The sequence below is a fragment of the Leopardus geoffroyi genome, chromosome A2 (assembly GCF_018350155.1).
Source record: "Leopardus geoffroyi isolate Oge1 chromosome A2, O.geoffroyi_Oge1_pat1.0, whole genome shotgun sequence".
Lineage (NCBI taxonomy): Eukaryota > Metazoa > Chordata > Mammalia > Carnivora > Felidae > Leopardus > Leopardus geoffroyi.
Genome location: NC_059331.1, coordinates 101,513,730 through 101,536,772, shown reverse-complemented (window position 1 = coordinate 101,536,772; position 23,043 = coordinate 101,513,730). Strand labels below are relative to the sequence as shown.

Below are 23,043 nucleotides of genomic sequence, written 5' to 3'. Positions count from 1 at the left end.
GACCCTATGATTGCCTGATCCCTGGAACACAGATGGATAATTATCAAATCAGTCTGAACAGCCAAGAAATCGACCTGAGGTCTGAGAGACCAAACTGCACAAGGAGAGGGAGAAAAGAGGCCACATTGTGGAAGTAGGAGGAAGCATTGCATTGTGATTTTTCTGTGTGGACTCTCACACCTGGTTTTTAATTCTGGACTCTAGAAATTGCGTATGTGATCTTGAGCTAGTTGCAAGATGCCTTTGTCCCTCAATTTCCCTATCTGTAAAATGAGAATGATAAAATAGTACTAACCTCCCAGGGTGGTTCAACAGGGCTGACACTTGCAGCACTCAGCTAGACAACTTGCCAGGAACACCTTCTTGGCTTCTGCTCTCCAGACTGCTTGTCCCCACTCTGTAGCCAGTTCTTGGAAATTGTGCTGCTCCAGGAACACACGTGTGCTGCCAATTTCCACAGCAATCCCTTGGCCTGCTGGGCGGAACCCCATCTCCCTACCATTGCTCATCATGGTTCTTCATCTACTCTAAAGACTCTCTTCTCACTTCTCTGGTTACTAAGTTTCCCCCTCCCTGCAAATTCCTCTCAAGCCTCACTAAATCCCCAAATCTTGGCCCATCTGCTCTGAACACCTTCAAATCAAAGAATCCTTGCACTTAAAGCGCTTCATTATTTAAGTCCTGACACTTAGTGTACTGGCCTCTGAATTTTTTAAGTAAAAAAGCTTTCTCCCTAAAAAAATTATACATGTGTAATTTCAGAGTCTATAGCTCTGGATATAAATAATAAATAATGACTATAATATACACCTTATACTTGTGTAGAGTGTTATTTTATTAAAAAATTTTTATATCCTAAAATAGTAAAAATATTAACTCACCTCAGGTCTCTTTTGCTGTAAACTTTGTCCATGAATAATCTACTCTTATTGCAGAATTTAAAAGGACAGAAACTATATAGGAGAAACTACATAATTTAGATGTAATGCAAACAGTTGACTCTATTACTTCAAATAGGGACAATGTTCTGTAAACCAGAGTCGTCATGGGTTGGTATAATGTGGCATAATGTTACTTAATGTTCTTAAAGCATTTTAGTTCCAGAAATTTGAATTATTTTACAAACTTCCTTTTGGGGGATATTCTTATTAAATCCCAAAAGGACTGACCACAACATCCAGATGGGTGTTGAGTTTCTGAAACTTACACATACAGATGATGATGTCTTCTTATATTTACTGGATGTATTTTGATTAGGTATCAATAATATGCACAGTTGGTCACTGAAATCTTTGTAATAATCCCCAGCTTCTCAGGCGAACCTACCCAAACCCAGAGGAGACAGTTCTTCGAGGACTGGTGTTCATTGCCTTTGATAGTCCAGGCATACATAGTGAGATGTGAGACTCATTACATGCAGGAATTTAGCTCATGATAATTTGTCCTGAGCCATTGGCCCCTAAAGCAAATCCATATTTTTTAAACATATATTGTTGGCCATAGACCAGCATCCTTTTTCTCCTGCTGTGGCACAAACCTGGATGGTACAAAGGCCAAGCAATCCTGAGGGCTTCAGGATTAAAGAAAGATGGCCATCTACCACACAAAGATCTAAACTCTATTCCCTCACCGACTCATGCTAGGACCTTTGGATGGGTCACAACACCTACCTCTAGTTTATCATCTGTGAAATGGAAAAATCAAATAGAAGTTGTGTCTAAGTTTCCTTTCAGTTTTGATATTTGATGCTTTTCTTTGCCCCTCATACAAGAAAAGCTCCAATACCATCTAGTGGGAAATTAAATAATTCACCCCAATACAGTACAACATTAAAAAAATTTTTTTAGTGTTTATTTATTTTTGAGAGAGCGAGAGAGAGCGAGAGAGACAGAATCCAAAGCAGGTTCCAGGCTCTGAGCTGTCAGCACAGAGCCCGACGCAGGGCTTGAACTCATGAACCACGAGATCATGATCTGAGCCGAAGTCAGACACTTAATCGACTAAGCCACCCAGGCATCCTAGTATAATACTTTCTAATACCTGAAAGTAAAATCAACTAAATGAAAAATACAAAATATTTTCTCTATTAAAACAAGAGTTTGGGCAAGGCTTAAATAGATCTGACCTTTCTTTTTTAGTGGACTCCGCATGAAAAAGTTAATACTGCCCTATCCACTAACTGAAGGGAATAATTTTGAAAGAACAAACAAAAATAAAAAAACCTTAACATTCAAACCTATGTTACCACAAGACCTAAGCACTTTGAGATATTTATCAGACAGGAAAATTTTAAATTTTTCCAGAGAGCACTCTGGTTTTTTGGCATGAATTAATTTGATTGTAGTAAAGAATAAATGCAAAGAGGAAATATCAATATTGAAGAAAAATTTTAAAGAAAGATTTTAGCAGTTGAGATTGGGACAGTGGGAATTTATGCTGACACGGTGGTCTAGGGCTCTGTGTGTTACATTTGTGACATGATTACTCAAGCTGAAGACCAAATGACAAACAATCCAGATATATCAGGGAACAAACAATACAAACCCTAAGTGAGTAAAGAGAATGCAGAAGAGTCAACTCTTTTGATCAGCATTTGGTGAGGGGAGGTGCGCTGTAGTCACACTGCTCCATACTGAAGCAATGACACATTGCCTATGTTTTATTACCAATGATAATTTTCACTTCCTTGTTGTCTTTGAATATTTTTAATCCTTTCCTTAGTTGATAAACAGAACCAAGTCCATTTTGGTGTCCCTCTAATTTACGGATGAATGACATGAGAGAATGTTCAAGTCATACCCTTAGAGCCAAGAAAGATGGTGAATCCCAGAAGCTCCAGAGCTTTGGGGCAAAAAACAAAACAAAACAAAAAACAAAAAAACAAAAACAACAACAACAAAAACCAAAAAAACCCAACTCTACTATCTCAAGATTTTATACGGAATAATAGAAGGGGACCTCTAATGATTACAGATAACTCCAAATTGGGCAAAAAAGTCTTTGCCTTCTCCATTCTCAGTTGATAGTGTTCTTTTCTACTCTAGATCAGCACTGTGAAAGGTCAGGGAAATTGGGAGAAGATTGTGAAACATTATGCTATAGCTTGGTCTTGGTCCAGATGTATAACTTCAATACAAGTTCGATCTGATATGTTACTTAGCCTTTTCATTATTTCTGTAACCTCAAGCAGATAAAACCTTCCAATATACACAAGTCATCCCAGACTTTGATTCCTTTTAAATGTTTCTAGGACCCCAAATACCATCACTACTGAAATGGACATCTCGGCACTGGTACCAAAACAAATAAAGCCAACATAGATTCTACCGTGGTAGAGTATTAAACATTTTTGAAAAAGATGCAAAAAGATTCCTTGTCTAGTAAAGCTCTGGAAGAGAACAAGCTATTGTATCACAGTTCTCAAGTGATTGATAAATACGAAAAAATTAGTTCGAGTAATCACTCAATAAATATTTCTTGAGTGCTTATTCTAGGCCATTACAGTAATAATAGTAAAAATAGTGTGCTTCTTTCTTCTATGAAGACTTTGCTACAGCCAGCACTGTGCACTGTAATAGAAAAATTAGAGATATTAAGGTAGATGTTGTCTAGTGGATGTATAAAGGAGGTAGCGCCCCTATAAGCAATAATAAAAGCATAATGAAAATTAAAAAAAAAAAGGTCTTTGCTACAGAACAACTGTCAGAAGGTCATGGACTCCAAGTTGCCTTTTCTAGTCATCATCATTCTCCATATTCCCTTATTTTGACTGTGTATGTCCAATTGCACACTAATTGAAGACCACCCATTAGGATTAAGACTGCATTCTTCACCCACGCCATTTTGCTTCTCCATACGTAAAACCAATTGCCTTATGTAACTAGCCTTTTCATGTAAATGGACAGAAGATTTTCTTCAGAGTCATCTACCCAATCAACCAATGTAGTGCTGATTGCCACACCTGGGAATGAAAGGTGGCAAACCCTGGGTGTGGGTTACCCTCTTTGACCTTGGGGGATGAAAGGAAAACGATGAGCAGGCAGGACTCCAACCTGTCACCAACTTCAGTCAGAACAGTTCCGAAGCAGGAGGGCTTTAGTCCATTTCTCCCCTCCAGGAGTTGCCTGGTTGCTTCTTAGAGGTATTATTATTATTCCACAAGTTGGTACTTTACCCCAGAAAAAAAGGAGTTGACCTGAAAAAAAGCCACTTCCTTGTCCCACGATTCTCATCTCACAAAAGTGATAAGTGTGGCAAACATCCACAGGTTATTTAAGGTATATATGTGGTTGCTTCCTGGGAAATTCCATTTGTACTTCTGCACAGTTACCCACTGTCTTTCTATTACCAAAGCCTCACAAAATTTCCTCGGTTCCTCAAAAACTGCTTTGTGGTGCAGAAACCATGAAAACATGAACGTTTACCCAGACACGTAATTTAATAATGCGTTAGTTGTTGTAAGTGAGGCTCAGGGTTCAGATACATCTGAGTTAAGATCCTGTTCTGGCATTCTCTAGCATTAGTATGACAGTGAGAAAGTCTTACCACACTCTTCTCTGCCTCAACATCCTCATCTGCAAAATGAATTCTTACAACACTTACTGTACCGTAGGTGGTGATGCTTTGGGAGGGCTAAATGCCATAATGTGAATGAAGCATTTAGCGCAGTGCCTCACACCTGGTAAAATGTTCATGAAGTAGAAGCTATTATGTTACAATAAGTGTATCTGTAAATGTCAAAATGCTTTCCTAAGAAGGCTACTTTTAAATAATTATAACGTGAAGATTTGTGTTGCTATCTCTGATCATCTTGCTACTCTCTGTGAGGCAGTTCCTTGAGAAGCCTGTCTGTTACTTGTCTAGGAGTCGAGTGGCTTCGTGGCAGTATGTTTTGCACTGATAAACATCTTAATATGGGTTGTAACCAGAAGGTAGAAAACAGGAAGAGAGAACGGAGCCACTTACTTCAGTGACTACCTTTCTGGAACAGAGAGCTCAGAATATGACCACTGTAAACCTAGCTCTTGTGTTATACTTTGGAAGGATCTTGATAAATAATTAAATTCACTCCCTCATTTCATAAATGGGAAACTGAGGTCCCCATATTAGAGACAAAACCAGAACTAAATTCAGATCACTCTTTCACTGTATATTATACCAACGGTAGTATGAAAAATTTCAAAAATCACAGACATAGAAAGGCTAGAATAAGGAACTTCTCTATACTCTTCATTCAGCTTCAATAATTTCAATCCATTGCCTCTCTTGAAAAACCAGTTTTGCATCTGAGTCTGTTGTCATTTACACTCCCTCACAGAGCAGTTAGGAACTAGTATCACACAGAGCACACCCCAGGCAAAGAAATGTAGAAATAGAAGGAGGATATGGTATGAGACACAAAGGCAGACTGTCAATAAATGCCGAAAACGTAGAAAATCTGCTCAAGTTATTTTTATAACAGTTTGGAGAACGTAGACTTGTTCCAAGAGGACACTGTTCCTTTAAATTACTTACTGATCCCACCCAGATCTTGCACCCTGGCCAAATGCCTGACCACTCTTGCTTTAACTTAGGCTAATAAACACAAATAAAAGATTGCAAAAGTTCCAAAAGCAAAGATAATTTTTATTTCCACAGAACAGAACAATATCAAATAGCTAACTCCATCCCCAACAATGGTCCTTGCTGTTGGCATTTGCTTAATCAGTCTTTAATTCCAGTTTGACAAACTTTATAAGGTAAGACATAACTGTTTTATTTTAATCACTTGAAATCAGAGAAGACCACCTAGGCACTGGGGAAGACTGAAAGGTGTGCATACTTATTATGTGAAGAAAGCTGAAAATAATAGCTGATAGAAAAATTTTCTATCCTCTGCCATTATGTTAAATTAATTATTAGAAAAATATAAATAATTGTTAAAATGTAGACATTTAAAATTTATGTCAAAATTATTTGAAAATTGATTTTTAATTCACAGGCTACTACATAGCATTGCAATGATGTTAATATCTTTTGGGACCTCTTTTTCTTAATTTGGAACATATTTTTATAACTCAGTATTAATTACAGAATGTTTTATACCTTGGTTAGTTTGGCAATTTGAATAAAGTGCTCATTTGATAATTTTATCTTTATGTGAAATAAATGCTATGCAAACACTGTGAATACAATTGGTAAACTCTGCTGAAAGAATTTTAGTTTTAAAACATCATAAAATATAAAGTCTCTTGGATTTATTGATGCTGATATTTACCCAAAATAAATTTTAGGCAAAAAAGGCAAATATATAGCATTTGGTTAAAGATAATCGTTGTCTCTGCATTTATAAAATGCCACTTGTAGTAAACACAGAGGTTTTTATTTCTCTTATTTCTTTCATTTCTTTCTTTCATTTCTTTCTTTCTTTCTTTCTTTCTTTCTTTCTTCTTTCTTAATTTCTTTTATTTAACTTTTATTTTATTTATTTATATCTTTTATTCTTTTATCCGAATTTATAAATTTCTTTTATTTAACTTTTATTTAACGGCATTTTCCCCCTGAAACCTATTTTGCTTGTATATGATGTCTAAATGAGCAAAAGGTAAGAATTATTGAAAACTGAGGCAAAATAAAACATGGCAAAAATGATTAGAAATGAGTGTCTCTTACTATGCCAAACTAATAAAAAAGAAAGAGATTTCAGAAAGGCTGTGGAACTAGAAACCAAACATATAAGGGTATCCTCAGGCTAATACCAGTAAAGAGAGAGGAATAGCAAGACTGCTTTGGGAGAGCTGGATAAAAAATAACAGAGGAAATAGTAATAAAATATGAGATTGTGATTGTTGCTAGTGAAGACGTTGTGACGGTGACCATTGTATAGAAAAAGCTTCAGGTGTGAATTCGTGGTTATATGACCAACCCCCCCCCAAAAAACAAAAACAAAAACAAAAACAAACAAACAAGTAAACACACACACACAACTGTATGAGTAAGTGCTTGGTTTTAGGGAAGACAAGTCTTTATTTAAAGACAGCATTTCCAAAGCCCAAAATGAGGCCAACAAATGAGAAGAAAGTGGTTTTCTGCTCAGGGTCCTGCATGGGAATCATCTTCTTTAGAATTTTTGAAGAGTTGTATTGATCGTGTAGCTTGTAAAATCCTCTTATTTTCAATGAAATTAAATCCTCAGTCTCTTATTCCTATAACTTCTGAGACGCTTCTTATAATAATGGGCTCAACGAAAGGGAAAGGTCATATGTCACACCAGGGACGTGGTATTATTCCCCTGGCCTGCCCCCCTGAAAATTCAATAGCAGCTGTGTTTTGCTACACAGCCTTATTTTTACGTTAGTCTTCAGTTAAACTTGTACTTCCTTCTGCATTCTTCTCTTTGGTTAACAAGGGATTACTTGAGGGAAGGATGTCCTTTATGTGTTTTATTTCCTCAGGAAACTTCTTGTTCTTCTTCTTTTTTAAACATTCAGCTGTCTTCACATCTTAACATACCTGATCTGAAAACTGTTGACATCTGGCTAATTGCACTTGATGCACTTGCCAAAGAGAAGCTTGGCCAGACTGATACAGAGTCAGCTTAATAAACTTCCTGCTAGGCGATATTACTTGAGGAGCAGATTATGGCACGGAGCCATCCATTGGTTCATCCTCAACCCAACAGCTTTGATTCCTTTTTGGGTTTCTCTATCTGGCATATATGAAAGAAGTCAGTGATCCATTCCATTCCTCACTACCTTTGCATATATTTCCACCCCCTATTTGAGCCTGGAAAAATCATGCTCATGATTTCCTGGTTCCCATTCCCTGAAGGCAAAGTGAAGGAAAATGTGATTTCCTTTTCCAGAACTTCTGAAGTCAGTATAGTTTAAGAAGGAGAGCATTTCCAAACCATGCAGAACATTGTTTCAAAAAAGCCTTTTTGTTCCTTCTCCAGTATACTGAGCTAGCCACATGTGAGTCTTCTCTTGCCAGGGAAGCCTGTGGGTTTAAAAGTCATCCAGCGGATAGCTGGGCATATTGAGGGATGAAGATGGCTGAAGATTTAATACAGGATTAGAGTTTTCATTGTTAATTGACCCAGAAAAATCGTTTCACAGGAATGTTCAGAGGAAGTGTGTTCTGATATCAAGTCTTATTTCTGTCCATCAGTTCTTCACTGGAAGAACAATGTTGCTGAGCAAATCTGCTATTTTTGTTCTCATACTCTTTTGATTCATTGGATATGCAGCTGTAGTCCAGCTTGGAACTCTGTTGTAGATGAAGTTTCCAAGCAAGAGCATAAAAGAGAAATGATGTTCTATGGGAATACAAGGGCAATTTCATTTTTGACTAGCCTCTTGAAGTCACTAAAGTGGTGCATGTACTATTAAGACTGGAATGGGGCGCCTGGGTGGCGCAGTCGGTTAAGTGTCCGGCTTCAGCCAGGTCACGATCTCGTGGTCCGTGAGTTCGAGCCCCGCGTCAGGCTCTGGGCTGATGGCTCAGAGCCTGGAGCCTGTTTCTGATTCTGTGTCTCCCTCTCTCTCTGCCCCTCCCCCGTTCATGCTCTGTCTCTCTCTGTCCCAAAAATGAATAAACGTTGAAAAAAAAAAATTAAAAAAAAAAAAGACTGGAATGATGGTGGTTCTCTACAACCCTGTAAAAATATTGAGATCATCAGGAATTAGTTATAATGAAACAACCATGTAGCAATCTGATATCACCTTGAAGAATGTGGAAATGTCAAAACAGACCCTATGCTTGAACCATGGTCATCATACAGAGTGGGACTGAAGTGTTTTCAAATGGCTTTTCCCACTCTCTGCTTCCCATAATAAAATGGGAAATTCAGATTACTTGGCTGTAATTCTTTGACTATATAGAAATATTCAGTAATAAATGTTGGCTTGTGGTGCCATGATTTATTTCAATTAAAATCTTCTAAAATCTCAGTGTAGATGTTTTTCTGGAAATATGAATGAAAACCCTTTTCTCTTGTCACATGCTGGTTTTCAATTCTGCTGGCTTGAAATTAAAAAATAGCAAACATTTTATTTTACCAAAGTATTTATAACTGATTTTTCTATTAAAGGTGCTACAAGACAGATGACCTTTCACCACCTGCCATGATGTGGAACAGACATTTTGTCTTCTATCTCCTGCTTTTGCCAGCTTTTATGAGTCAAACAATACATGGACAAAGAAAGAAAGGATCAAAGTCCAATTTACTTGCAAAGAAAAATAACTTCCAGGGTAAAAAAAAAAAAAAAAAAAAAAAAAAAAAAAGTTTTTTTTTAATGATTAGTTTTAGCCTGAATATTTTTTTTCTGAATAACACTTGATATAAATAGTAAACCATACATATATAAAAACATATGTAATATTCTATTTTAATATAATTATGTTGTGATAATAATATACCTTGTATACATACAAAGGATACTTATAAAAACTTTAGATGTTTTAGAGCCCTTGTACATTCATTATCTCATTTGAGCCTCACAGTAGCTTTATAAAATAGTAATGACAGAAAGTGCCACTCTCATAAAGAAATGGCGGCCCAGAGAGATTAAATGGCATATCTAAGGCCATAGACAAATGAACTAGTAAGATGCAGAGCTAGAATTCAAGCTCAAGTTCTCTGTTTTTAAGATTCCCCCTTATTGCTAAAGTGATGTGTATAGTTGTTTTCTCCCTGGATTTCAAAAAAGCTAAAAAAAAAAAAAAAAATCCCCAAACCAACTATCTGAACAAGATGAAGCCTCATGAACGTGACATAGAACCTGAGATTTAGTCAGTGTTGTTTACGTCTAGACAGCTTTGCCCAATATTTGCTGGATTTCTAAGCAGCTTTTACTTTGAGGAGATGCTCGATATACATGGCATTTTATTTGTTTGCTTTTCATTTGCATGATTTTAAGAGGCAAAGAATTTCTAGATTTGGAAAGAGATGTAGTTCTTCACAACTTAAGCCCCATCTCCAAGGCACCTCTCTTTTGCACTCCCCCCTCCTCTCCAAAACAACACACATCCCACCACCTCAGGGCTTTCCTTAGGCAAAGTGGTTTCCTGATTAGGAACAAATATTTTGCCTAACCTGTTTGTTCTATTTCAGACTCTACTTGCTTCATAGATGTGGTCTTCATTGTGGACAGCTCTGAAAGTTCTAAAATTGTTCTCTTTGATAAACAGAAAGATTTTGTGGCTAGCTTGAGTGACAAGGTTTTCCAACTGACCCCGGTTCGCTCCTTGAAATATGATATCAAACTGGCAGCACTTCAGTTTAGCACCTCTGTCCAAATTGATCCACCTTTTTCTTCTTGGAAGGATCTGCAGACTTTTAAACAGAGGGTCAAATCTATGAATTTCATTGGGCAAGGCACCTTCTCTTATTATGCAATCTCCAATGCCACTAGTTTGCTTAAGAGAGAAGGGCGTAAAGATGGTGTGAAAGTGGCTTTGCTGATGACTGATGGCATTGACCATCCAAAGAATCCAGATGTCAAGAGTATTTCTGAAGACGCCAGAACTGCAGGAATATTGTTTATCACCATTGGACTTTCCACTGTTGTCAATGAAGCCAAACTTCGTTTGATATCTGGGGAATCATCCAGCGAGCCCATTCTACTGTTGAGTGATCCCACACTTAAAGATAAAATTCAAGATCGCCTGGTAGGTACTTGAGGAGTGGGTCTTATATATATATTTCCAATCATAATATTGATACCTTAATTATAAATTCTGTGAGGATAGATACTGGGTCAGAAAGATAAAGGAAAAAGAATCCACCTTGGAAATAGCTAAGGGAATCTTTCCGAAGTCTCTCCACTTCCTTGATAGTTTACACCAGATAAACTGGGAAAGTACCAGAGTTCCTGCTCTGGAATTGCATTCCTAACTTTATTGCTAGCCAATGCTGAGAATTTGGGAAGAATTACTTTCCAGTTATACACTTCAGTCTCCTGTTTATACATCCTGGGATCACGAACACTGCTGACTTATATTCAATTTGTGGTCAACTTGTGGTCTGCAGTATTTGTACTAAGTTGGGTTTTTTCCCCATTTAACATCTGCAGAAACGTTTTGACTCAATATGTCACCTAAGGCAATATTATGCTACTCAAGCAAAGTTCATAGACTTCTAATTTTTTCATTATGTCCTTGTTTCTTACGTGTTAGCAAGCCCACCCAATGTAAAATCACCTGCAACCTTCAGTCACCCAACAGTTTCTCCCACATATCAATGAGTGCCATTTGATTGGTCTGATTAGCTATGTCGATGCTTTTCTTTGCTGATTGCTCAGCTGTGTGTGAGATCCTTTCCTTTCTGCTTGGGAAAACACAAGGCAAAGCAATCAAAATAAAATCCCCTTCAGAGTATTTCTCAAGAAGAAAACTCCCAGAGAAAAAGTGGTTGATTTGTTAAGTGTTAAAAATCGATTTTCCTACAAATACTGATTTTCTTTGATTTCTTGAGAAGAGGGCAAGGCACATGTGTCCCTTATACTAGGCATTTCATATAGCTGTTTTCTACAGGTTGCAAAAAATCTCAGCCTTGTTTCAGAGATTGTTTTGCCCTTTTGTCCCTTCTCCCAATCTTTTTCCTAACATTATTCTTATAAGTTAATAACTTAAATTCTATTTATATTTTATTTTTATATTATATTTATATTTTTTATTATATTTTTCTGTTATATTTATATAACTATTCTGTAAGTTAATTCTCTTAAATATTAACTTTCAGATAATAACTTGTAAGTTATTCTTATAACTGTTGTTTTCAGCATGAGACATTAACTATTTTATCTAAATAATAGTTATCATGTCTTGAGTGCTCTCTGTCTTAGCCATTGTTCTGAGTACTTTACTTACATCTTTTATTTTATTCATTATTTTATTTATTTTATTTTGCAACAATATTATGATATAGGTACTATATTATCCTCATTTTATAGTTGAAAATGTAATGCCATGCAAAGGCCCTGAGGTCTTCACAGTTAACCCTATGAAGTTATCTTGAAGGGGGAAAATAGAAACTGTGTTTTAAGATTTTCTCAATCAGAACTGCCTTGAAACAGTTAAGCAACATCCCTCCTCCAAAGCTGCTATTGTTTCTGGTCTCGTTTCCTTGGGCATTGGGGGGTAGATAGGGAGAGCTCAGCCCAGGTTGGAGATGGTGATTTCAGTCACCAGGGGAGTTAGGGGGAGTGCTTACCCTGAGCATCTTTTTTGCATGAAAGGGAAAGTGCAGGGGTACCTGGCTAACTGCCTAGGTCTGTCTGTGCCATAATGTAAACAGTCCTTACCACTGAACCCAAAATAGAAAATTCTAGCATGTGCTGGAGAGAACACTTGAATTGAGATAATGAGTTGCCAGTTGCTGACTATAGAAGTTGCAGGGGAGGCATCTCTTTGGCCAGTTGTGTAGGCTCAGGAGGTTCATACTCCTTCTAGACACATTGTCTTGGCTGAGAGCTCCTGCCCAACTCAGAACACAGGATCTTGGCAGTAGACTTGACACAGGACTATTTGTCCATTTTTGGGGGAAACCAGAAAATGATCAAGTGTCCCAATGACCCCGCTCTTGCTTAGCATCCTGTGATTTCAGCTTGTTTGTTCAGATGGAAGCTCTATGAACAAGCCACTTCTCAGGAGATGCTGCTTTCCAAACACTTCCAGCAACCAAAGTGCTTATTAGGCCCTCAAAGAACAATATGCTAAGTTTCAACGTTTCCAATTGCCACTATGTGGGAGGCAGAACTTGACTCTTGATCAGGCCATTGGAAAAATTCCTCATCTAATCTATTTCCATTACATTTTTTTTGTTGAATTTTTAAGCTTTTCATTTTGAAATGATTATGTAGTTGACTTTCTAAAAGAAGTTAATTAGGTATAATTTAAGTAAAAAATTGCATCTACTTAAAGTACAGAATTCTATGAGTTTTGATAGATGTACACATTCACGAATCCACCAACACAGTTAGGATACAGAACATTCTGCCACGCCCAAATTTCCTCATGCCTCTTTGCACAATATCCTTCCCTTGCCTCTTAGCTCCTGATCTGATTTTTGTCACTCGAGTTTAGTGTACATTTTCTAGGCTTTTATATAAACAAGCTTATGCAGTGTGTACTCTTTTTCTGTCAAGGTTTTTATACCCAGCATGACAATTTTGGAAATCGACTGGGTTGTTTTTTATATCAGCAGTTTATTTCTTTTTACTGAGGAGTAGACTTCAGTTGAATTTAATGGACATGGGTGCCCACAACGAACAGATTTTGCAGGAAGCAAGACAAATCAAGGAATCATTACCAACTCCCTGGTACCTCTAGTAGAAAGTATCATGTAAGAACCCCATGAATACATTTCAACTCTGAATGACCCAAGAGATACCTGATGATTCCACATTGAAGAGGATATGTAAAATGTTTTAATACTATTTTATTATGATTTACATAACAGTATTGAAACCAAGGAAACAATTCCAACCCAATATCCCATACATATAGTTGGTCTTTCAGAAAAGATGTTATGGTGGCTAATTTGCCATTATATTAAGCTGTAGATATTTTTTTGTCACAGAGTTTGTAATCCTCGCCTATTAAGTTCTTTGTTCTGATCCCATCTGCTACCGTGCCAATACCTTTGCCACCTTCCTCACATGTCCTCTGTCCCCTTCTCAGAACATTGACCTCATACTCATTCACAAAATTGGCAGTTCCATTCCAGTCTTTTCCTTCCACATATATGCCATCATAGAACTCTGCCTCCATTAATAAAATGCACCTTCTTTCGCTCCAGGGAGGGCTTTTCTCCATTTATCCCTTCCATTTAAACTAGAGCAACCGCATAGATCTTTTTTTAAAATTTTTTAATGTTTATTTATTCTTGAGAGAAAGAAACACAGAGCATGAGCAGGGGAGGAGCAGAGAGAGAGTGAACCACAGAATCTGAAGCAGACTCCAGGCTCTGAGCTGTCAGCACAAAGCCCAACGCAGAGCTCGAACCCACTAACTGTGAGATCATGACCTGAGCCAAAGTTGGACTTTCAACCGACTGAGCCACCCAGGCACTCTCATCTGCCTAGATCTTAACTGAACGTGCTCTTCCCTATGGCTTTGACCACGTTCTCCCAGCTGTATGCCACATAACCTGCCTCTCTGCTAAGTGAAGGCACTCACTACTTCCCAAGGTGTCCAGCTCTGTCCACATGGGACCTTTTGTCCACTCTTTCAAATGTCCCTCCTCACTGCTTCCTTTGTCTTATTGCCCACACTAGTCCTTATGACTTTTTCCTCATAAACTTTGACATATAGAGGAGCATTCCATCAATGAGCTGGTCCTTTGCATTCTTCTTGAAAATTATCCAGAAAACCCACCTATTTCCAGAAACTGTCTTGTTTCCCACCTCCCCACCCAGTCTGGGATCTCCTTCCCACGCTGCTTGCTGTGTGCTGTTTTCTGTCACTGGGGCTTATAGACTATAAGTGCCCTTAGGGATAGAGCTTTGTTCTTTGTTTGAAACAGTCTTATCTATTGTGTAGTCTTTGGTCTACTTTTGTTTCCATAGAAATACAAATTCCAGCAAACACAAAATCAAATTAGTTCCAAAATTAGTTAGTTATGTTGTTATGGTTTTAAGCCTCATGGCAATATTTTTAAAGAGTTAACATGGCACAGCAGAAATTAAATTCTCAAAGGAAGAGCTGAAAAAAGTGTAAAATTATACATCAGTCATAGTGGCAGCTAAATTCATGAGCTTAAAAACTGATGCTAGATAATAGAAGGGTGTTGCTTATTATAAAAAGGTTGTAAGGTGACAGAACTTTGCATTTTTCTTTATTTCAGTAGTTGCTTTCAAACATTACAATTTGACTTGAATTATTACTTGTTTATTATATCTTGAACTATTTTCTTTCTTTTTTTTTTTAATTTTTTTTTTAACGTTTATTTATTTTTGGGACAGAGAGAGACAGAGCATGAACGGGGGAGGGGCAGAGAGAGAGGGAGACACAGAATCGGAAACAGGCTCCAGGCTCTGAGCCATCAGCCTAGAGCCTGACGCGGGGCTCGAACTCACGGACCGCGAGATCGTGACCTGGCTGAAGTCGGACGCTTAACCGACTGCGCCACCCAGGCGCCCCTATATCTTGAACTATTTTCAAATTCCTTTCCCTCTCTCCTTCCCAGGAAAAGTAAATTTCTGACATGTGTTCAAAATATTTTCATAATTTGGATCACATTCTATAAATCCCTCTGCAGCTTGCTTTATCACTCCCTGTCCTTGGGAAATTTTCTATGTTGAAATATGTAGCCCCAATGGATTCACTTTAACTGCTGAATAATATTTAAGTTATTGACCCATTCTAATACTGATGGATATTTTCATGATTTCCAAATTTTCACTACTGAAAATAATGAATGCTGAAATATACAAGTACTTCAAGAATTTCTCTAAGATATGTCTGGAAGGGATGTCAGAGTAACAGGTGGAAACAAGGACTCATCCTGGGCAACCTAGAAATAAAGTATGCACATCTTCAGTTTTCTAGGCACAGCCAAATGTTCTGGAGAGGGGAAATTACACCAAGACTGTCAGTATATCTGAATTCCCATTTCTCCACATGACCTGTTAGTTCATAAAGATACAAGCAGTTCATCTGCTTTCAGCCTGAATTTATACTGGCTGGCTATTTTAAATCAGGAGGGTGGAGAGTGAGGGGGAAGGAAGGGACAAAAGGCCATTGGTGAGACTCTGAGTCTTGTAAATAGGGTGTGTGGCCAGAGTTTTACAGCTCCTGAGACCCCATGGTCAAAATTTCTTATTTTTTGTATTTTTGGAAAATGACCTGGAAGGATTATGTGTCTTGTCCAAAGCCACACAGCTAGTTCATGGTGGACACAGGGTAAAAACTCCAGACGATGCTTAATTCTCAGCCTAATTTTGTCCTCCTATTAGATCCCTAGAACTGTTTAAAGCATTTTGCTACATCTTCGCTCTGTATTATTAGTTTGTATGGAAATAAAGGTAAAGTAAAAATAAAACTAAAGGGATGTGGGGTCCTCCATAAAGGTACAGCTCTGACTTATCTTTAACTTCCTCATTACATTCTTCATTTCTTATCATTTTATTTTTAAGTTTAACATAAATGTTTGAAAAAATGCATGTATGTATAGGGATGGAAAAATAAAAGTAGAGAAAACATACAATTATGTATTCTGGCTAAGTCTTTATAAGTAAAAGTGAAAAGTCTTTATTATGACTGATCAAGCTTGTAGCCAAATTATGGAGATTAGAGAGCTGATTAAGAAAACAAAAGCTAGAACATAGGATGTAACAAGATAAAGTTCCTCAAAAAAGAGTAATTTTTAATGTTAGTGCCCTTCCTGTCTCTTGCGATATGGCTCAGAGTGCTCCTTGGGTGGTTGGCTGGGAGGCTCTACTGCTTTTATAAGGTTAAAAAGACTGAATTGCTATTCTTCTTGAAAATTTCATATCCCATAGAGAATAATTAAGACTAATAAGAAGCTGGAAGCAGAACCATGAAGCGAGTTAATGTTTTATTCTTTTTTCCCTCCTAGGATATCTTATTTGAAAAGAAGGTAAGCACCACATGCTTTGATTACTATGAATTAACTCTAAAAGTTTGCATAATCAAATCAGCATTGTAATTCACATTAGAAGATAAAGAGTGTCTAAACAAAAATGCTTAATTCTTTCTAAAATGAGCCAGTCAATTTTGAGGCAGCCATCTGATTTCTTTTATGCTGCTCTATCTACTGCAGATTGGAAAATTTAGAAAAAGTAAGAAATATTTAATATGATTTTAGAGAGTAATTTTAGAAATCAGTGGTAGCCAAAATGCATAATTTTTTTAAAAGATTTTATTTTTAGGTAATCTCTACACCCAATGCAGGGCTTGAACTCACAACTCTGAGATCAAGAGTCACACATTCCACCAACTGACTCAGCCAGGTGCCCCCCCCCCCCCCCCCCCCCCCACTAAATGGCATAGTTTTTGCTTGTTTTGGTAACACTTCCTTTATTCTAAGCATGTCTCTGATACCAGCTACTCGTGGGGATCCTTCACTTTGGGAGGTGTGTTAGCCAAGATTCCTAGCCCAGAGACACTGCTCAGAGTCTCCTGCTGCTGCCCCGGGATTGACTCTAAGCTCATTCTCCTTCTTGCTAGTGGCAACCATACCAAGTGGCAAAGGAAGCTGGCTAATATCGTTTGGATAGTGCTTAGCACAATCGAAGACCACCATGTTGCTGAGGACTTCTATACTGCATATGTGTTTCTTAACACAGAGTTTGGAACATGCGAATTTTGTTTGATAAACTGCTTATTAAACATCAGGAAATGTACAGATAATAGGAGCCAACCAAACCCTGCAGAACACCACGTTTCATCGAATGGTCAGAGACACCATTGTTTTGTGTACCGCTGAGATAGGAAAGGACCCTGCCAATTAAGCTGTGATATAGTAACTTCTTATAAATTACAATTCTTGATTTTATACTTATGGTAAGAGTCCCTTTAGATTTATTTAGACATAGAGTTTTAAATCCTGTATCACTTTTGTACATACGTATAAGGGAAAGTAGAAGAAACTAAATTGGTTATTTCTAAAAGTTCTTCGCATTCAGAGTCTAAATCCTCTGCATGGCTTTTTGTCTCTGAGTCATTGATGCCCTTCTTCCCACCCCCCCACCCCCAATATCAGCCTGTGCGCCATCAAAAACACTGGTGATGCAGCATTTGAGTGTGCTCCAGTAGTGTCTCTGGAGTTTTCTTCCATTTCATTCTGTAAGTTTTGAAGAACATGTGCAGAAAATAACACCTTCATTATGATCAGGCCTGATTCAAATAAGACTCATTCTGATTTCAGACATGTTAAAATAAGGAGAAATGTACATCCTAGAATTGATAAAATATGGTATGCCACATGTTTTCCTTTTTGACTAAAGGAATATTTGATATTTGTATGTTATTGAGCTTTGATGTACTGTATAGAAGAGAAAAGGAAGAAATTCCAAAAATCCACTGAAAATGTTTATTTTCCCTTTTAACTGGCAACTAGATGTTACACATATATTTTTGGTGGGAGGTCTAATTTATCTAACCATGGCAATGTTTAGTAATACTTTATTAGCTGGCTCTTACCAGATCTGAGTTAGCCTAGAAGACTTGAAATGGGAGAGCAAAAACTCCATAAATTTGCTTGGTAAAATTTCTTCAAGGGAATAAGATTTGAAATGCTGCATTTCATTATGTGTTAATATTGGATTTCATTCTTGACTCAGTGTGAACACAAGATTTGTGAATGTGAGAAAGGGGATCCAGGCGATCCAGGACCTCCTGTGAGTATGTTTCCACTTTTTTTTTTTTTTTTTTGTATGTTTCTACTTTGAACTTACGGTCAAGTCAGGAAGCCCTAGTCATGATTGCTCTACTGACACTTGAAATCGCAGGACTGTTTGATGCTGTTGAGAAGAAGTTGTGGGGCACCTGGGTGGCTCAGTCGGTTGAGCGTCCATCTTCGGCTCGGGTCATGATCTCGCGGTTCATGGGTTGGAGCCCTGTGTTGGGCTCTGTGCTGACAGCCTGGAGCCTGCTTTGGATTCTGTGTCCCTCTTTTGCTCTGCTCCTCCCCCGCTCATGCTCTGTCTCTTTCTCTCTCAAGAATAAATAAGAAAGAAAGAAAGGAAGAAAGGAAGAAAGGAAGGAAGGAAGGAAGAAAGAAAGAAAGAAAGAAAGAAAGAAAGAAAGAAAGAAAGAAAGAAAAGCAGTTGTGTGCAAATAGCAGCAAACACGGAAATGCTGTTTTTTTCTTTTATTCCTAAAGGGATACACTCTGTCCTTACAAACAGGCCTGGGATTTTCCTGACCTGAACTGAACTGAGGGCAGATTTGGTTTAAAATGATGAAGCTGTTCTCACAAAGGATATTTCAGGATCACGTCTGATGTGACAATTGGGGCCAGAATTTCTCAACACTGAAGTGAAAACAAAGAAAAAGGTCATACAAATCCTTGGTGCTTTAGGGAAAGCTTTATCCCACTCCACCTAAGAACAAGTGACACGGATCTCTCTGGAAGCTAACTGTGACTTCACATGTATCCAAGAGCAACACTGTGTGGGCCTCTCAGGGAGGAAGCTGGTCAGGAAGCTTTGGGGATTAGAGTGAATCCTGTGAAATGGAACTTGGCAACTAAAGGTTAAAGGCAGGATTTACTATGATGATTCAATACCTGATAAGATAATTCCAAAAGGAGTGTTTCCTTTATATTCTGGCCTAACATCTGGAAGCTCCCATCTAGGTACTGGGAAGGGACTTGAAAGAACATCACAATGGCAGAGATACTATATATTTCTCTAATACATTTCATTCTGATGCATCCATGCTGCTCATTCAGTATTCCATTTACTTATGTTGTTTCAAACCTTTGAGGTCATAAGCCCAGTGGACATATCTCACAAAAATGCATTGATACAGTTTTTGAACGAATGTATTTGGGGGCAGGGAGCGGAATGTGTACTGTGAATTGCTTAGACTGCTCACATTTTCTCTTGAGACTTGGGTCCAAAGACTATATTTTTTCAAACCATTCTATCAATTGAGGCATTAGAAAGTAGGAGGGTCTGTCCTCTATTTTTTTTCTCCAAAATGTAAGTTAGATATGTTATAGGATAATGTGGCAGCCAGTAGAAGCTGATTTTGGCCAAAGCAAAGGTTTAAACTTCCCCTTCTTATAAAGTCTTCATTTATGTTTATTACACCAAGAGGTTTTCTGGGAAGGTGTCCTTGGGATATTCAATTATGTTTTAGAATGAACTGTAAAGAAAATTTACTAGTTGCTGAGCTAATCTGACAATTTTAGTCACTCAATATTGTTAGAGATTAATGTACCATTTTTTAACGGAAGTAGAGTTGACACACAATGTTATATTAGCTTCAGGTGTTCAACACAGTGATTCAACAAGTTTATACATGATGCTGTGTTCACCACAAGTGCAGTTACCATCTGTCACTATACAGCACTATTACAATACCATTAACTATATTCCCTATGCTGTAACATACCATGTTTTAATAGAGATAGACATAAAACTATGTCATTTAGCGTTTACTGAGTCTCCCTAAAAACTCTCAGAAAAGCCAGCTTTATGGCGGTTGAGAATAGGAAAATAAAACGCCTTTCTGGAACAGGATTGGAGCACTCTCTTCTCTCATATTTTCTTCTTCTTTTTTTTTAAATTTTATTATTTTTATTTTTATTTAATTATTTTTTTTAGATAATTTACATCCAAGTTAGTTAGCATATAGTGCTTTCAGGAGTGATTTCAGGAGTAGATTCCTTAGTGCCCCTTACCCATTTGGCCATCCACCCTCCCACACCCCCTCCAGTAACCCTCTGTTTGTTCTCCATATTTAAGAGTCTCTTATGTTTTTGTCCCACTCCCTGTTTTTATGTTATTTTTGCTTCCCTTCCCTTATCTTCATCTGTTCTGTGTCTTAAAGTCCTCATATGAGTGAAGTCATAGGATACTTGGCTTTCTCTGACTGACTAATTTCGCTTAGCATAATACCCTCTAGTTCCATCCTCATAGTTGCAAATGGCAAGATTTCATTCTTTTGATTGCCGAGTAATACCTTATTGTATATATATGCCACATCTTCTTTATCCATTCATCCATCGGTGGACATTTGGGCTCTTTCCATTCTTTGGCTATTGTTGATAGTGCTGCTATAAACATTGGGGTGCATGTGCCTCTTTGAAACAGCACACCTGTAACCCTTGGATAAATACCTAGTAGTGCAATTGCCGGGTCATAGGGTAGTTCTGTTTTTAAGTTTTTGAGGAACCCCCAGACTGTTTTCCAGAGTGGATGCACCAGTTTGCGTTCCCACCAGCAGTGCAAAAGAGATCCTCTTTCTCCATATCCCCGCCAATATCTGTTGTTGCCTGAGTTGTTAATGTTAGCCATCTGACAGGTGTGAGGTGGTTTCTCATGGTGGTTTTGATTTGTATTTCCCTGATGATGAGTGATGCTGAGCATTTTTTCATGTGTCAGGTGGCCATCTGGATATCTTCTTGGAGAAGTGTCTATTCATGTCTTTTGCCCATTTCTTCACTGGACTATTTGTTTTTTGGGTGTTGAGCTGGATAAGTTCTTTATAGATTTTGGATACTAACCCTTTATCTGATATGTCGTTTGTAAATATCTTCTCCCATTCCATTGGTTGCCTTTTAGTTTTGCTGATTGTTTCCTTTGCTGTGCAGAGGTCTTTTATTTTGATGAGGTTCCAATAGTTCATTTTTGCTTTTGCTTCCCTTGCCTCCAGAGACGTGTTGAGTAAGAAGTTGCTGCGGCCAAGGTCAGAGAGGTTTTTGCTTGCTTTCTCTTCAAGGATTTTGATGGCTTCCTGTCTTACATTTAGATCTTTCATCCATTTAGAGTTTGTTTTTGTGTATGGTGTGAGAAAGTGGTCAAGGTTCATTTTTCTACTTGTCTCTGTCCAGTTTTCCCACCACCACTTTCTGACGAGACTGTCTTTATTCCACTGGATACTTTTTCTTGCTTTGTCAAAGATTAGTTGGCCACATGTTTGTGGGTCCATTTCTGGGTTCACTATTCTGTTCCGTTGATCTGAGTGTCTCTTTTTGTGCCATCTTTTTGTGCCAGGTCTTTCATCTTTTCTTCTTCTTCTCCTTCTTCTTCTTTTTTAAGTTTCTTTATTTGGAGAGAGAGAGAAGGACAGGGTTAGCAAGAGAGGGAGAGAGAATCTCAAGAAGTTTCCATGTTGCCAGTACAGAGCCCGATATGGGGCTTGATCTCACAAACTGCGAGATCATGACCTGAGCTGACATCAAGAGTAGGACGTTTAACTGACTGAGCCACCCAGGTTGCCCCTCTTCTCTCATCTTTGAGATTATCCCTTGGATATTAGGGAGAGAGAGACATTGTCCTCTTTTGAGCAAATCTAGAGAATCTACCTCTTCAAGACAGTGCAGTCTTCCTTGTTTCTAGTAAAAGAGAGAATACAGGTAAATCTCTGCTTGGTAGGTTAAGTTTTTTTACAGTCTTCCCTCATTTTATGGGATGAAGCTGATCAGAAATTATTGTAATGTGTAAAAAATGAATATAATGCCTGCCTAATGCAATCATTTTCCCCTTTGCCTTCAGGGTACACATGGAAACCCAGGTATCAAAGGTGAACGAGGACCAAAAGGAAACCCGGTAAATAAATAAACAGCTTTCTTTATAAACCAATGTATCTCTTTCTAGATTCATTTAAAGAACAAAACTGAAGAAAACAAAAGAGAACTGTACTATATGTCAGTGCCGGAAATATGATGATTTCTGTGAAGACTACAGGATGTTTACTTCCCATATTATCTGGTTTGTGTTAGCTTGCATTTACAAATTCTAAGTAATATATGACCATTTTAGTTAATAAATCTAGGAAACATAGGGATACTGAACAAATAGAAATTGGTAATTACGTAATGGTGACCCAATTAATTTTTACATTGTTCCATGAATTACTAATACATATCCCATATGAAATTGATATTGGCACTTATGTTTTTTTATAGATCCATTTTATGTATAACTGACCTATGATAATAATAGAAAAAACAAGTATCTCTTACTCCCAGACCATCTTCAGGCATTTCCCTAGTTCTTTTATTTGTGAGCCCATAAAAAAATATTCTAGATTAATTTTTTAAAAATCAGATAATATTTCAGATGATGATCTTCCAAGTTCAAGAGTGATGAAAAGAGTCATAGGAGAGATACAACTATGTGAAAATTTATGGCAAAATTCTATATAATGAAAAATAATAATTAAAATGAAGAGGAAAACAGGGAAATATTTGCTTTAAATACAATGGATATTGGGTTAATTTCTATAGTATATAAAGACTTTATAAAACAGATAAGGAAATATCAAACCACTAATAATTAATTGGTAAAAGGAACCAACAATTTTCAAGAAAGGAAATAAAACCAGTAAATAAAGAAGTAGAAGAATATTTATTTTCACTGTATA

General features: G+C 37.5%; 1 protein-coding gene across 1 annotated transcript in view; it reads left to right on the top strand.

Annotated features, from left to right (window-relative positions):
- The first annotated feature begins 5,601 nt into the window (after positions 1-5,601).
- The window catches only part of COL28A1 (collagen type XXVIII alpha 1 chain), a 176,010-nt gene continuing 158,568 nt past the window's right edge, over positions 5,602-23,043 (top strand). Inside the window, exons 1-6 of the mRNA XM_045494881.1 lie at positions 5,602-5,738; positions 9,071-9,231; positions 10,094-10,650; positions 16,562-16,582; positions 18,288-18,344; positions 22,173-22,226. Of these exons, the coding sequence (XP_045350837.1) occupies positions 9,105-9,231; positions 10,094-10,650; positions 16,562-16,582; positions 18,288-18,344; positions 22,173-22,226 (816 nt within the window). The 5' untranslated portion in view covers positions 5,602-5,738; positions 9,071-9,104. The remainder of the gene's footprint in view (positions 5,739-9,070; positions 9,232-10,093; positions 10,651-16,561; positions 16,583-18,287; positions 18,345-22,172; positions 22,227-23,043) is intronic.